General features: G+C 24.5%; 1 protein-coding gene across 1 annotated transcript; it reads right to left on the minus strand.

Moving 5' to 3' along the window:
- Positions 1-16666: 16666 nt before the first annotated feature.
- LOC129308751 (uncharacterized) lies at positions 16667-17171 on the minus strand. Its single transcript, XM_054950094.1, has one exon. The coding sequence runs from the start codon at positions 17090-17092 to the stop codon at positions 16835-16837; it is 258 nt and encodes an 85-aa protein (XP_054806069.1). The 5' UTR covers positions 17093-17171; the 3' UTR covers positions 16667-16834.
- Positions 17172-17807: the final 636 nt, after the last annotated feature.

The raw sequence follows: 17807 nt of genomic DNA on the forward strand, positions 1-17807 counted from the left end.
TAATTTTTTAAAAAAATATGTAAAAGGCTAAAATAATAAAAATTAAACTTCGCCAACTCATTGAATTTTATTTTTATATTAATTTTATTCATGCAAAAAGTATAACAATATTCTCATTTATTTTTATGAAGAATTACTTTAAGGTCCCATTCAATAAAATTAATTACTTTCAAGTTTATTGGTAATTGAGTTTGTACTTTCATTTTTCTAAGCTCAGTTGTTAATAGACAAATATATGTTAAGTCATTAACATATTTTATACATTTGATTAATTTGAGAGACAATCTATATTTCAAAACCTAAAGAACAGATGTAATAATTTTTTAAAAAAATATATAAAAGGCTAAAATGATAAAAATTAAACTTTGCGAACTCATTGAATTTTATTTTTATATTAATTTTATTCAGGCAAAAAGTATAACAATATTCTTATTTATTTTTAGAGAGAATTACTTTAAGGTCCCATTCAATAAAATTAATTACTTTCAAGTTCATTGGTAATTGAGTTTGTACTTTCATTTTCCTAAGCTCAGTTGTTAATAGACAAATATATGTTAAGTCATTAACATATTTTATACATTTGATTAATTTGAGAGACAATCTATATTTCAAAACCTAAAGAACAGATGTAATAATTTTTTAAAAAAATATATAAAAGGCTAAAATGATAAAAATTAAACTTTGCGAACTCATTGAATTTTATTTTTATATTAATTTTATTCAGGCAAAAAGTATAACAATATTCTTATTTATTTTTAGAGAGAATTACTTTAAGGTCCCATTCAATAAAATTAATTACTTTCAAGTTCATTGGTAATTGAGTTTGTACTTTCATTTTCCTAAGCTCAGTTGTTAATAGACAAATATATGTTAAGTCATTAACATATTTTATACATTTGATTAATTTGAGAGACAATCTATATTTCAAAACCTAAAGAACAGATGTAATAATTTTTTAAAAAAATATATAAAAGGCTAAAATGATAAAAATTAAACTTCGCGAACTCATTGAATTTTATTTTTATATTAATTTTATTCAAGCAAAAAGTATAACAATATTCTCATTTACTTTTAGGGAGAATTACTTTAAGGTTCCATTCAATAAAATTAATTACTTTCAAATTCATTAGTAATTGAGTTTGTACTTTCATTTTTCTAAGCTCAGTTGTTAATAGACCTAAAAGTCATTAATTGTATTGAGTATAACTTGAATGTAATTTTCCCTTATTTTTATGTTAAGAACTCATATTATTTTAATTAAGGAGAAAACAAAGGTGCTTAATCTTATACTTAAATTACTTGCTTCTAATCAAATTAGTACATTTTTCGGTTGACAATTGATTTTAACATATACTCCTTCTGTTTAAAAATATAAAATATTTTTAACCGAATCTCACCCTCAATAAAATAGTTACTTACTTTCAAACTAACTCTATATTTCTATAGTTACTCCTATTAAATACCATACAATAAATATAAAGTCATTATTAATAGGGGTACTTTTTTTAAAAAAATAATGATTACACCTCAAAAGACTAAAAATGTATTATATTTTTTAACATTCAACTTCTTAAAAAATACCTTACATTTTTTAATGAAGGGAATATATAGTAGTGCTTGGATGTTTTTAAGAAAACTATAGTTTTGGGTTTATAATTAATTTTATCATGTGTAATGAATATTTGAATATTTTTAAGGAAAACATGATTTTGGATTCATAATTAATTTTGACATGTAACATGAATATTTAGATATATTTTTACAAAATCATGATTTTGACCTCTAAAATTTGTTATTAAGGTTATCCAAATTAAGCAAGCCCTAAGTCAATGTTATATTTTAAAGAGAAAATTCATCATTTGATTCTTATAATTTGTCCCTCAATTGATTCATTATAATCGTCCTTATAGTTTTAGCTCGATCATAATTTAATTTTTAAAATTTAACTCAGTGCAACTCAATTGCAATAATTTTAGGAATTAAAAATTAATCCCTATATTTTGGAAAATAAAAAAAGAAAATTAATATTTTAATCATTCAACTTTTAACTCACTTGTAACTCGATCCCTCAACTATGACTTGCTGTGACTCAGTTTTTTAACTTTTGACTCACTTATAATTCAATTTTTATTTTTAAAATTTTTTTAAAAAATTATCCTTATCAAATAAGAGGAATAAAAGAAATGATCATATAGTGCTTTAAAATACCTTTCTTTTGCTCTTTGATATGGAATCTAAGTTAACATGAAAAAAATTTACAAAAATTATTGAACTGAATTATAAGCAAGTCAAAAATTGAGAAACTTAGTCATAGTTGAGGGATTGAGTTACAACAAGTTATAGTTGGGGGAATAAGTCACATGTGTGTTAAACATTAAAGGACTAAAAGATTAATTTTTTTAAATTAAAATTATAAAGAATATAATTTTTAGTAATTTAAAATATTATTTTTTAAATTTTAAAATAATTTTAATTTTTAGAATTTTATTTTTAAAATATGAAGACTAATATTTAAATATTTTAAATTAAAAAAAATTGAATTGTATTAAATTAAGGTTTAAAGATTAAATTATGATCAAGTTAAAATTATAAGTAACCAGTTATCATGAATTAAAATTCAGCTTGAGTAAAAAAATAAATGATTAATTTTTTCTATTTTAAATCGGATCACTTTTCTCCCAAAATGTCATTTTCTTTTTTTTCTCCCAAAATGTCATTTTCACTCTTAATTCTTTGAGTGGCAGGTGGCAACATTTATCTTTTAACAAGATTGGTCTTGCTTGTTGACTTTTCCGAGCTGTCAATTCTGCATTTTTACACTGTTTTACCAAAATATCTAGAGCCGATAATTTGAGTCGAGCCCGACAGGCCAGCCCGAACCCGCCCGAAAAATTTAGGACTAAGCCCAAAAAAATATTATTTTTTTATTGCTCGGGCCTATTCGGGCCGCCCGAATAGGCTCGAGGAAATTCAGGCCAAGCCCGATCGGGTTCGGATTTGGCCCGAATACCCGAATAAAAAATAATTTTTTAAAAAATATATAAAATATGATAAATATTAATTAATTTTTTAAATTTTATATTATTTTATATCAAAATACTATATATATAAGTGTTTTAATGTAGTTATTTTTTAAAAAAAAATTAAAATATTTATATTTCATATTTTTATTATTTTTAATCAATAAAATATCTCAAAATAATATTTAAAATATATTTTAATATTGATTTTAATATTTTAAGACCTAGTTTTTGTTAAAAAAATTTTTGAGTCCTATAAATCATTTGCATGTAAAAAAATAATTTTATATTTTTTATAAATTAAGATAATTAATTTTAAAGTAAAAATAAAATTGAAAATAATTTTAAAAATAAAATTTAGGCATGTATAAATTTCTGACTCTACTACTAGATAAACATAATAAATAGAATAATATTCTTGAATAATTACTTGGTTATTGTCCATGCTAGATTTGGTTAAAAATTAAGAGTAAACTAGAATAAGAATCCCTTTTATATAAGAGTTAAACAATATAAAAAGTTAAAGAAAAATAATTTTAAAAAAAATAATATTTTACTAATAATTAAATAATTTTTTTATATAATATAATGATGGTAATTTTTTTATATTCATAAAAATGAAAAGTACAATTTACTTAAAAGTTATTAAAAACTTTAAACTAATTGAAATAATAATTTTAAGTTAGTAGTGTAACTGTGATTGAATTAGGATCAACTTAATCATAATTAAAATAATATAATTTAATTAAAATATATAAAATATTTATATATGACTATGATAAGAGAAATATTTAAACAACTAAAATATTAATTTACAAGTAAAGGAAACATTCATGAATAAATTATACATAATACAACAAAATAATAACAGAGCTACTTAAATACAAAGTTAATAAATTATTTTTTATTTTATTCTTTTAAAATTAAGATAATATTTTATGATTAATAGAATTGTTTAAAAATTAAAATTGGTTCAAAAAATATAGAAAAAATATTTTTAAAAAGTTTCAAGTATTCGGGCCAGCCCGAATAAGCCCGAAGCCCGAAGGTGTTAGAGCCGGGCTTGGCTATATGGGCTTTTTAGAAGGGGTAGGATACTTTAAGTCCGATCCAAATAAGCCCGACCCGAATTGAGCCCGGCTCGAATAAGCCCGACCCGCCCGAATTACCGGCTCTAAAAATACCTCCTCTGTCCCAAATCGTATAATCTAAGACAAAATTGACGTATACTAATAAAATTTGATAATAATATTTTATAATTTTATTTTTTTAATTAAAATATAAACTTTTAAAAATACTTTTATTTAACATAATTTTAAACTTATATTTCAATTTCCTCTTTACTTTTGAGTTAATAATAAAATATTTTTTATTAAATTATTTTATGTTTTAAAATAACGATAATCCTTTAAAGTTTTCCCATAATTTAGGATTAGGGGAGTAATATTTTTTTAATTGGATTGAATAATATAATTATAATCTCAAAAGAGGCAGGCCTGAGGGGCTGCTGTCCATAGTTCAAGTCCTCTAAGCGGCTGGATGAAATATTAAAATGATTTTATTCAGTTTGGAAAAACATAAATAATAAAAATGTTAAAAAGAATAGGATCCGTCTGTTTAAGATTAAGGGAAAAAGTAATTTTGATAAGCTAAACATGATGTGTAACCATCGTTTGAAAAGGCTTATTTTAATATATATGTTAATCAGGTTAGCTTTTTAAAATAATAATTTTCTTAAAAAGTTAATTTAAATAACTTGTATAAGTTGAAAACAATTTTTTTAATTAATTCAAGCTATGATTATTTTCTTTTAAATTTGGATGTGGTCAGTGGCCTAAATTTATTCACTCCACAAATATCAATCTCACATAACACAATAACATTCATTTAATTTAATCAAACAATTGTCATAAATTTTATCATATAAAACTCAAAAAGTATTAAATCTTAAATTTTTCAGAGGACATCTTACATAATGAATATTGTGATCATGAGAATTGTTTTGAAATTCTTTTAGGAAAACATATACTGATAATTTTTAAGTGTTTGTGAAGTTTAATGATTGTAATTAAGATACTTACCAAGTGAGTGGATTTATGTCACTTACTAAATATAAATCTCTGTTGAATTTATCAAAATTACTTTTTTTATTTTAAACAAATTGGCCCCATTTTTTTGGACAAAACGAAGGATTTAAAGTGATAAACTTGTATCTAATCTTTGATGAGTGAGAGACAATAACTATAAATAAGAAAAGAAATAAGAGTTACAAATGCAACAAGTAGTAAAAATACAAAGAAAATGGTAGGATTGAAGTTGTTAAAATTTTAAGTAACAAGGATATAAAAAATTTGAAATTACAACAAAGTTATAAGACATGGATTAAATTTAAATTCATAAATTTTTATGTATCCAAATAAAAAATTTAATTCAAATCCAAAAACTTGTAATAGCAATTTAATTTATTGTACAATTACTATCATCCATTTCAAAACTCAGGTGTTGAGTAATATGCATTGAATAAAACATCCCATTCAAGAAAGCTAGTGACATCTTTATCCAACAAGAATTTATATATAATATATATATATATATATATTAAAAAGGATTATAACCGTTTAAATATGATACCTCGGGTTTAAATCTTGAAAAAATTACTCTCCATTAGGCTAGACAATATAGACTTACTAGATAGGGAATCAACTTACTTAAACTATTAAACTTAAAAAAGGACATTAATTTTCTTTTTGTTACTTTTTCTCCCTAAATTCTTGCTTATATGTGGAACTATTAATGATACAATTTATCAAACCATAGATAAATTCTACTTGGCTTGTTCATAGATAAGGATCTCATTATATTCCTTTTTTTAAAAAAAATCAAATTGTTTATTGGTTTAGGAAAGGAAGATCAACAGTTGAATGAATGACCATTCAATGCAACTTTAGTCGATTCTCATCCACGTGAGCTCCGAGTCATTAATTATCAATCAGATAGACATGTAATTAATCTCTGACCCCATATTGCTTCATTAATTTGGTCAGTCATAGTAAACAGAATGTTCAACAAACTGCTTCCACATAAATATCAACATGATACAAATTAATCTAGTTATTTTATACTACTTCTCTAATCCTATTTATAAGATAAGGAAAAAAAAATTTAATTCTATTTATAAGATATTTTTTAATTTTCAGTGATTTTCTTTATATTTTTATCCTTATTAAATATTTTAAATAAAAATATCGACAATGAAATTTAAAAATATTTATTAAGAGTAAATATAAAAACTTGTTAAATTTTAAGATATTTAATAAATTTTAAATTTTTTTAATTTTAGCAAAACATACTAAAAATAATTTATAAAAAGGATTAGAGAGAGTACCTTCCTCTAAAACATACTCTCCAGAACTATTTATAAGGTGGAGAAGAAATGATTTTTTTTTGTTTTTATTTATGAAACATGTCTTTTAACTTTTTATCACAATTTTTTATTCCCATTAAATATTAAAAAGAAAAAGTGTGTAAATGTTATAAAGTATGTAGTACATTTAATACAGGTAAAATTATTAAATTTTTATATAGAGATAACAAGTTTTAAAACTTTTTTTTAGTTTTAATAAAATATATTAAAAGTAATTTATAAAAAGGATTGAAAAGAGTAAATGTATGTAAAAACATTTGAGATCGACATCTTTTATTTTCTTTTATTTTTCATGAGTTATAGTATCTTAAATCTTTGACCCAAATTAATTTAATCAATAATTTTGCACGCACCTATACGAGGACTTGTTTTTTATTGACAAATTAATTGCTATTGCACACGTAGGACTTGAATTACAAACTTTTCCTTAAACTAGAACAAACCCTTGCTAGTGTGTCTAAAGACTTGTATTGGATTGTGCTCGTTTGATTATGTTTCAAAAAATGAAAAAAAAAATGATATATAAATCTCCCTGAAATAAAATAATAATAATTTGATTTTGCAAAATGAGATAACAATAGTGAGGTTAGAAGGGATTTTTTTTTAGATTAAATTTTTGTATGAAATTATTTTAGTACTCCTCTACTATTTAAAAATTTATAATTTTCTAAATCATTTTAATTATTGGTGAATCCCAACTCACAAATACTTATATTACACTTATAAATCATATAAAATTAGTTTGACTTAACTGAATGAAAAAAATTATTGATAGAAATTATAATTTTTTAAATTATTTTCGACACTGATGAAATCAAAATTATGAGTACTTATACCAAACTTATAAATTAAATAAAATTAGTTATAGATGAGTATTAAAATAATTTTATACAAAAATTTAATATTAAAGAAGTCTCTTAAAATCTTGCTGTTATTATATCACATTTTTAGAGGTCAAATTATCATTTTCTAATTTTAAAAAAGTTCATTTGCCATTCTCCCAAAAGAAATTGGTGGGTGGTTTGCTTTTCTTTTCTCAAAGATGTATATTTTCAAAGTTAATCCAAATGAAACTGCATTGTGATGGTCCAACACAAAAGCAAACGACGATGCCCATCAACATGATTTACTCTTTTTTCTGTGTTTTTTTTTTTAAAGTTCAATAAATGATTGCTTTATTGTAATTTTTTCTACTTGACTGAACATCTCGCTTTTACGTTAATAGATGCTAAGCTATTTTAAAGGTTTGGAGAAAGATGCACTCGTTAAATTAAAAAAAAAAAAATAATGAGTACTAATGCACCTGATTTAAAAATATTAGATAGATGATTTTGACAAATTTTTTTTTTTTTTTGCATATTTTTTTTCTTTAATCCAAAAGTCAAACATGAGAGTCAAGTGCTAATTTCTCCCACATTTATATCATTAAATAACACCTAAAAGATGGTCCTACGCTGAAAGGAAGTTAAGAAATCAAATTAATTGCCAGACTTTTGAGTCAACTTGATTGATTTAGCTAGCTAAACCTTTTAAGGGAGAATAATATTAAAATAATCTAAAAATAATGAATTTATTATAATTAGGTCTTCACAAAATTTTCTAAAAGATATAGTTATAAATTCAGAAATTTAATTAAAAATAAGACATTTGAATTTTAAATGTAACTCTCAATTTATTGCAGTTAAAATTTCTATTTATAACAGTTTGAATTAATATTTATAATTTATTTTTTTAAATTTTTATCAAAGATTTTACTGTCATGAATTTTATGTTTTGGAATTTTATTGTCATTCTCTCTGTTTTTAAAGCAAATTTTCATATCAATTATTATTGGTTGTTATAATGTCTCGTCAAACTCACGTATTGAGATTTTATTTAATTAATAGGAACAACCGCAAATAAAAATCATACAAGAAAATAAAAATTAACAGATGAAAGGTTACAATTATCTTTTTTTTTTAATCATTGCTTTCAATTGTTTGTAAATTCTTTTCCCCAGTGACTTTTGAAAAGATTTAATAGATGATCTAAATCAATTTTGAACATCAAAATCTCAGGATCTGAATTTCTTCCATCAAGAATACTTTTAATAATCTTCAAATTGTTGAGAGCACAAGTAATATCCATAAAAGCATGTGAATCAAAATTATCTAAGTTAGTAAACTGTTTAACAGTAGATCTGAACTTCTTTAAAAAAAAATATCAAAGGTTTGCTTTGAATTGAAAAACTATTTTTTCTGAAGTTGGGAAAGATAAAATCCTTGTAAATAAAGATTTTGATCTTCCTAATTTTCTAATTAGATCTTTGTATTGCCTTCCTCAAGTCTATGAAGAAAAACCATCCAGGTCTTCAAATTGCTTTTGCTAATCGTAACTGCTTTGAAAAGGACGCTTTATTTCGAATGAATATTCTTTTCTCCTCGCTTATTGAGTTATGACATTGAGGGACCACGTTCCTTGGTTGTTGAGATCATTTTGGATCAGTGTCGGGCCAATGTTTAAAAAGCTGTTCCCTCGTCTAATCTTAAAATCCTGCATTTTAAACGTCGGACATATTATTAGATTGGACGGGACAGTGATTGAAGAGTTAATTAATATTGTCAGAACTGAACCACGTATTAAACTGTTGAAAATATTAATTTACTACTCCCTTTATTTCAAATTATAAAACACTTTTAAATAAAATTTTATATATTAATAAATTTCATTAAATATATCTAACGATTTTATCTTTCCAAAATAAAAATATAAACTTTTAAAAATACCCATCATTTAATATGTTAAAAAGAAAAGAGATGAAAATTGATTATAGATAGAGAAAAAATAATATTAAAATTAGTATATTAATAAAATCTTAATCTATTCAAAGTGTTGAAATTTTTTTTTAAAAGTACCTTATAATTTGAGGCAGAGAGAATTGTAGTTAGATTGTTATTTAATCGGTCTCAATTTAAATAATAAAAATTTTAAGATTATGTATGAAAAGTAAAATAAAAATATTTTAAATAATACTCTCTCTGTTTCTATATATATAAAAAAATTGTATCATATAATTTAAGAAAATAAAAAAGTAGATAAAAATATTTTTTATTAATTAACATAAGCATATATTAATTGTTTCTCGTTAACATAAATTATAAAAGGTAATTTATGAAATGCATAATAAACGTTTATTGTAATGAGTGATTTTTCTTATGAAAAAATACACGTAAAAAATAGTAATTTATCTAACAATAGAAAAGTGGGGGAGTATTTAATTATATTCTCATCATAAATATTAAATTTATAGTTAATTGCATCAACAATATAATAAAACAATTTATTATCAAATAATTAACATTATCAAGTATGTCATGGTAATTGTCTAATTAAACCAACGTGAGCCTTTAATATTAATTATAATCATTAATATATTATCAAACATATATATGAGACTGAAGAAAAACCATCCACTGACAAATTAAAATACAAAAAAACACGCTTTTGGGTTGTCGTGATTTCTTCAAAAAAAAAAATACAAAAACCAATTTTGGCCTGGTCGATTTCCGCCAATTTTCACCTGGCCATAGGCCAATTCTTTATAGAATTGGTCGGCACTCCGGTCCAATTTCAACAACATTAGAGTTAATAGTTGAATGGACAAGATTTAAATAGTTAGTCTTGTATATTTAATATATTTTTATTCAATTAAATTAACACATATAAATTTTAATATATTAATAATATTAATAATAATAATTTATTATAAATTAAATAATTTATAAAAGATATAAATATATTAATTTAATTAAAAATAAATATTTTAAGTATATAAATTTTTTTAATTAAATTATAGTTGAACTGTGTTCAAAGCGGTCATGATTAATTCAATATATTATGAATTTTATTTTTAAATGTAACATTGGGGTTAACATCTTTTAGAAAAATATTTCATAAAATTTAATTTATGGGATGAATTTAAATAATTTTTATTTTTAAATAACATTTTATTAGCATTTAAAAATTGGAAGTTGAGAAGGTGAGGAGGCTGCCTTCTCTTTTTCTTTTTTTTTTTGGCCTTCTCTTTAAATTAGCAAAAATATTATTATATATCTCCAAAAATATAGTTTTATGTAAAACACACACATATTTCTTGCACATTTTCTCACTAATCTTTCTTTCTTCTTATAAGTTATAATGTACATATATGCATAAAAAATAGTTTAGAAGCAAATTTTTCAAAAAATAAAAATTAATCTCGTTCATAGTCACTGTTATAATTTGTTTGTCAAACGAAAGTTTAACAACAATGGGGTCAAGTGCCTACTTGCATAGCTCAAAAGATTAAGGAAAAATGACAATTAAGGATTTTAAGGATATTAATCCCTATTAAAAATAATAAAATTTTGAAATCTCAAGTAAAGACCATAAGATAAAAAAAATATAGTTTGTCTTAATTGGAATAAAAAATTTTATGATCCTTAATTAGGATTAATATTCTTAAGAGTTCTTAATTGTCATTTTCTCAAAGATTAATCATGAATGTTCAAAATGTGGTTTTCTAAAAACTTTTTTCAAACAAGTTTATCGAAACTTCCATATTTTGATTAAATCAATTATACTTGAAAGCCCAAAATGTGATTTTTTTTTAAAAAAAAACAACTCCCACATGCTACTGCATTCTGAATTCTGATTAAATCAACTTTGTCCAAAATCGCGCTTATAAATCAAGCTCATAAGAAAACCACATTTTGGACTTTCACAGTTGATTTTTTGCCCTCATAAATGATAAAATCAAAATATAGCTCTTGGATACTAACCAATACAATACAGTGATACGCGCAATCCGCATCACACTTTGTTGGAGGGAAGCATTTTATTTAAAGTCCCTTGAATATGATATAATTTCAATTAAGTCTCAAAAAATTCTAAAATTTTACTGTAAGCCGGAAGCATTGAAATAAAATAAATTTTCTTGCTTGATGACTAAAATACCCTTCAATTATAATTAACATTATTGAAATAATAAGTCAAGTTGTGATTTTTATAATTAATATTACTAGAATAACAAGTAAAGTTATGCTTTTTATAAATAACAGTATTATAATAACAACAAGTCAAGATATGATTTTTATAAGTAATATAACTGAAATAATAGATCAAGTTACAATTTTTACAAGTAAGATTAGTAAAATAATAAGTTAAGTTACAAATTTTACAAATAATATTTCCATAATAATAAGTTAAGTTATTATTTTTATAAATAATATTATAACAATAAAAAGAAGTTAAATTTATTCCATTAACGTTACTTATAAATCTCGTAACTTAATTTGTCATTATGTTAATATATTAATTGTAAAAAATGTAACTTAACTTATTATCTCTATAACACTAATTATAATTAAAGGGTATTTTGGCCATTCAAGTAAGAAAATTTATTTCATTTCAGTGTTATGGGCCTACAGTAAAATTTCAGAATTTTTTGGAACCTAATTAAAACTATGGCACATCCAACAAACTTTAATAAAATTCTGCCATGTTGGAATTGTAACATATTTTGAAATTCGTACTATTATTATTGTTTGAAATGATATAAAGTAACTGTAAAAATTATTGAAAACTCAGATCATATATATGATTATATTTATCTTGTATTTGTATCATAAAATTATTTAGACAAGATTGTGGACATGTTTCAAAAAAATTTAGATTACATTATATTTGTATTTTTTGAGATTTAGTTATATTATTGTAATCAGTAACTGACAATCATTTTGTTTTAAAGCTATATACATATATATACACACATATATAAACACACACACAAACCCTCTAATATTTCTATGTATGAAGAAATAAATGTATCTGTCCATTTGTTAATAAAATATAATTTTTGTGCAACATTTTTTTGGTGATTTTATATTTAATATGAATCATATGATAGTGAAGATAGTTAATTAAATCCATATTTTGAAAACATAAAATGCAAGAATTTAAATTCACCAATAAAAATACATTGAAAGGGAGAAAATCACGAACTTTTTAAAAAGTATCAAACATAATTCAACACCACCCTATCTTATCCAATGTAAGGATGGGCTAAAACTTCGGGTGAAAAAGAATGGGCTTAAAGCTTAAAACTGACTGAGAGTGATAATGTTTTAGAAGCCCACTTTTAGTTCTCATGTTTAAACTCAATTCTATTTTTAATTTTTAATTTTCAATTTTCAAGCTCTTTTTTAATTTTTAAATTTTGTTTATCATTTCTTATATTTTTGCTTCTCTTTAATTTGTTTCATATATTTGTAGTTTTTGTAGTTGGTAATCAGTGATGTCAAAGATTGGTTTCATTGGTTTCATCTAAGACTTGCATAATATCATTTGCACTCATTTGAAGCCCATGGAAAAGAATTGATCTTAGTTACAGCAACATGAGCTTGTACGTTTTACCCCAAAAAAAAAAAGAAATTGTACATACCACACTATTTAAAACCTAAAAAATGAACACATTGGTTTAATAAAGACTTGATGTTTGAAGTATCTTTAATGTGAGAGAGATAATAAACTTTTTTATTAGAAGGAGAAATTATTAATATATTCAAATATGAATGGACTTGAGTTGGGGTGTTTCAGGGGAAAAAAAATGGAGTTGTGGTGAAAAGTTTTATATTAGAAAAAATTGAGTTTAATAGATCACATATATATATATATATATATATTATATAATTGAAAATACATATAAAGTTAGTTTTGATATGTGTGTGTGTGTGTGTGTGTGTGTGTGTGTGTGTGTGTGTGTGTGTGTGTGTGTGTGTGTGTAAAAGGACATATCAACTTAAACATTTAAGTTGAGTTAATATGTGATATTTTTTGTTGCAACCTTAGCCATTTGTTCCCTTAAAAAATGAAGTTGATGTAATGACTAGTTGTAATAATATAATAACATTGCCATATAATTGATAATAAACTATTTGGACTTGATTTTTGAGTCACAATCAACTACGTGAACTAGGCTTCTCTTAAATTAATTTTTCCTTAACTATTACTCCATTAGGCATCTCAACTATCAGATCATGTTTTAAACTCCCTGGATTTGTAAGCAAACACCTTTAATAAATGTTATAAAAAAATTGCTAATAATTAAGTAATTATTTGAATGTGAAATGGTTAGTGAATAATCGTAGAAAGTGTTAAAAATTATAATAAATTGTAACGATTAAGTAATAAATCAGGAAGCGTATGGATTAACTAATAATTAACAATTAAGTAATGATTAATCAATATTTTTTAATCACTAGAGGATAAATAACAAATAATTATTAATTAAAGATAAAAATTCATCTACTTAATAGTGTATAATGACTTCTTATACATGTTTTGCTAAGATGTGGGTAATTCATTTATGTTATAAGTGCAATTGATGCATTTTAAATTTGAAGCAAGGGTCAAATCATCAAGTAAAAAATGAGCCAAACAAGATTGGAAGAGTTAAATGGGGACAATAATAAAGGTGGCATGTAATGAAACAAAGTAAAAAAAAAAAAATTCACTGTGTCTGAAAGAAATGGCCAGGAGCTTTAAAATTTGATTGAGAATCCGAATTACAAGTGCTTGGAAAATCCACAGGCCAACGTACATTTTGATTAATCAAGTGATCTTTCCTTTGCTCTTTCAAGTGTCCTGTGATTCTTAACCCATTCATTACTTCCTGTTAGGAACAGGGAACGATTGTTTAAGTGAAGAGAACAAATGAGCGACCAATTGTAATGAAACAACACTGCATGAGGTTCAAGTTTATAGATTATTTTACCTGAGATTTTTTATGAACTTTAAGCAGTGTAATGCTCACACAAGTCCTCGTGAACTCAATTAAGACCAATTTCATTTTGAACTTTAGACATGTATATTATATTGGCCTGCAATATCAAAACGATCTCTTTTGGGCAAGAGATATTATGAATCATTTCATTTTATTACGCACTCCGTTCTTTTCAAATTATAAAAAGAATATTGTAAAAATTTAATATCCCAAAATATAAGAGATATTAATAAAAATAAAATTTCATTAATGATACTTTGTTAATATTATCATTTTCATATATTTTTTAATATTTTTTCATGAAGAAAGTATTAAATTAATAATATTTTTAAAAATTTATATTTTTTGTTTTAAAAAGGTAAGGTTGTAAATTATATTTAATAAATCTAATTGATATGCATGAGTTTGTTTAAAAATACCTTATAAATTAATTCAATAGAGGGAGTATTAATTATTAACACCTTTGTACGATAAGCGACCTCCCATGTTCATTCAAGTCTGATGGCCTACCACTTTTATATTGGATGTGTCGCTTATTTATATTTACATTAGTTGTAAATATTGAAGTTTGAGTTATAAACTCGATATTAAAATATCTTTGATATTTTTCATGTGTCCTCATTTGTCATTCTTTCTTAATTCTTTGCCCTTGTCAATCCCCTCCGAAAATGATGGTAAAAAAAAAATAAAAAATCCCTCCCGAAAAAACAAGTCTTGTATAAATGGTCAGATTTAGCTCCCAATTTATATATATGTAAGAATTTAGCTTAGCCCCCAATATTGGCATTGCAACTTACAACGTGAGTCTCCGAAGTCTTCCGTAGATTGTTATTCCATTTCTGCACAGTCAAACCCCCCCCCCCCCCCAAAAAAAAAGGATCCAATATAAAACTGATGGGCTCCCAATATGCGTGAGAGAGAGAGAGAGAGAGAGAGAGGGAGGTGTAAGTGAGAGAGAGAGAGAGAATTTAGCTTAGCTTCCAATATTGGCATTGCAATTTGTTATTAAAAAAAGAATCCAATATAAAACTGATGGGCCTAAGACCCAAATTATCCTCTCTCTCTCTCATCTCCTTTCAAATGGAAAATTATTGTGCAGCCTCAATGCAAATTGCAAGCATCCAACTTACCTTTTTGCTAGAGTATTGCTTTTCCTCCATCCAATCAAAACATTGCTATTATTCAACATTTTTTTATTAAAAATAAAAAATTGATAATAAAATTCCTCTTAAATATATAAATAATAATTTAATCTTAAATTATTATAATTTTCTTGAAATTGTTAATAAATTTTTTATCATTAATAAATTTAAATAAATTATCAAGTTATCATTGTTAAAAAAATAATTCATAAATTTTATTTAAATATTTATAACTTTCTTTCTTACACTTGTAAGAGTATAACAATAAATAAAAATTATCAAATTTATAATTTATTATTATATTATTTTGAATATAAGAAAAAATTATTAATATTTAAATAAAAATTTTGAATTATTTATTTTTAATAAAAATAATTTAATAATTTAAATAAATTTATTAATGAATGAAAAATATATCATTTTAAGGATCAAACTTTATTATCATTTCCTCTTAAAAATATACTTTACTTTTTCAGATATCCTATTAGTGAATGTCCAAATAAAAAGATGTGAACATTATAAATGGAAGAAAAGAATCGGGTAAAGAACGAGGGGGTAAAAAAAGACAATTTGAAAGGAACGAGTAAATGAAGATATATTATTTTAAAATTAAATAAATTAAAATGCCAAATATATACTTGAAATAACGAGGAAGATTAAATTAAGTTTCGAATGATTGTCGAAATAAGAGAATCAAAATTCTAAATCTCTATGAAGAAAAAGAAAATTAAAATTCAAAATTGGGAGAACAAGAGGTGAGGAAGAAAACAAAACACAAATAATGATGAGCTCTGGATTAGTCCCACAGAGCATGAAAAAGCCACGCCAAAATAATATTTAAAAACAAATAACTAATGTAAGTCCCACAAAGTCTAAAAAAAATTCCTTCATTTCTCTCATCTTTTTCCCCAATTCTCCCAATCTGTCAACCCTATGAGAATTTTTGTTGGTCCCGTTGTAACCATGAGCTTTAATTATTTGATTATGGTCTGTTTGAATCCAGCTTTTTGCATTCAAAAGAGTGTAAATGTTATCAAGGCATTTATTATGCTTATATGAAAATCCAATTGAAAGCATATTTTGCAAACACCTTTACTAGCCTTTCACTTTTGAGACGTGGACGTGAGCTATTAATTTCCAACTTTTGATAAACAAATTCACTTTCGGTCAAACAAAAAAAAAGAAAAAAAAAAAGATCAGTAAGATCACTTTGACTAGTGAATTTTTCACACTTTTACCAATCTAATTAAGAATCAAACACTTGGACACTGCGAAAACAGAGAGAAAGACACAGATTGAATGATTCTCATGTAATCATACTTGGAAATGTAAAATTTGACTTTGATTGGAACTATAAGTATATGCAAGAATTCTGGGGAAGGATCAGAAAATGCAGAGCATGACAGAACTGAAATCCAAACACCAGATTTTGACGAAAGGGATGAATTCAAGCAGAGAAGAAGCTATGAGAAGCAGCAACACCAATCTGGGTTCTGGGTTCAGAAACCCAATTATAACTCAGAAATTGTCTCTTCTCTTCATCAAACATGTGCTTCAGCCCCTGAGCCACCGAATGAACCACCTCCAAACGACGCCGTTCGTCAGAGCCAGACCCACCAGAACCACCACCAACAGCAGGAGCCTTCTTTGCGTTCTTGATTCTCCTCTCATACTCTTCAGCCACCAACATCGCTATATCAGCCATTGATCCTTGAAACTTGAAAGCTTGAAACTTTTAAGAGTGATAATAATAATTGTTGATTGGTTTGGATTCTCGCAAACAGGAGGGGGTTTTTATAGGTAGAAGCTAGAAGGTAGCAGAAAGTGGAGAGATATGGATAAGGGCGAGGGGGCAGCAACGGAGGTGGGATCGGTTTTATTAAAATAAAGAGAAAATAATATTTAAAGACCTTCTACAAATAATAATTATAACAGAAGACTCTAATCTTATGAAATGTTAGAAAAAGACCATAGTTGTTAGTTAGAATTGAGATTTTTCTGACCCCATTTTTTTTCCCCTGCTCACCTTCCATATTTTTAATATACATCTTTGACATTTTCAATAGTTATTTTTAATATTTTTGGTACTCAATTTTTTATTTTTTTTCAAAAGTCACTTCATATGTTTCCAATATTTATATTTCATGATTTCAATATTAGAAAAAATTAGAGATAAGTGATTTTCAACAATGAAAACATAAAAGTTGAATATTGAAAAGTGAAAATATCCAAGATGATTATTGAAAAATTGGATACTGAAAGTGTTAAAAGTGAGTACTAAAACTTAAAAAAAAATAATTCCAATTAAGGAATACTATGGTTTGTTTTTAGAATTTCAAATTTTCAAGGCTCTTAATTACAAATAGGATTTCTGGAGGGTCCTTAAATGTCATATTTCCTAAAATATAAATGATGTTGCG

The sequence above is a fragment of the Prosopis cineraria genome, unplaced genomic scaffold, assembly GCF_029017545.1.
Source record: "Prosopis cineraria cultivar Desert tree isolate PC_DT_omini unplaced genomic scaffold, ASM2901754v1 PC4, whole genome shotgun sequence".
Classification (NCBI taxonomy): Eukaryota; Viridiplantae; Streptophyta; class Magnoliopsida; order Fabales; family Fabaceae; genus Prosopis; species Prosopis cineraria.

Coding starts and splice junctions, on each gene's coding strand:
- LOC129308751 (XM_054950094.1), bottom strand. CDS start 17,092: ATGGCTGATATAGCGATGTTGGTGGCTGAAGAGTATGAGAGGAGAATC.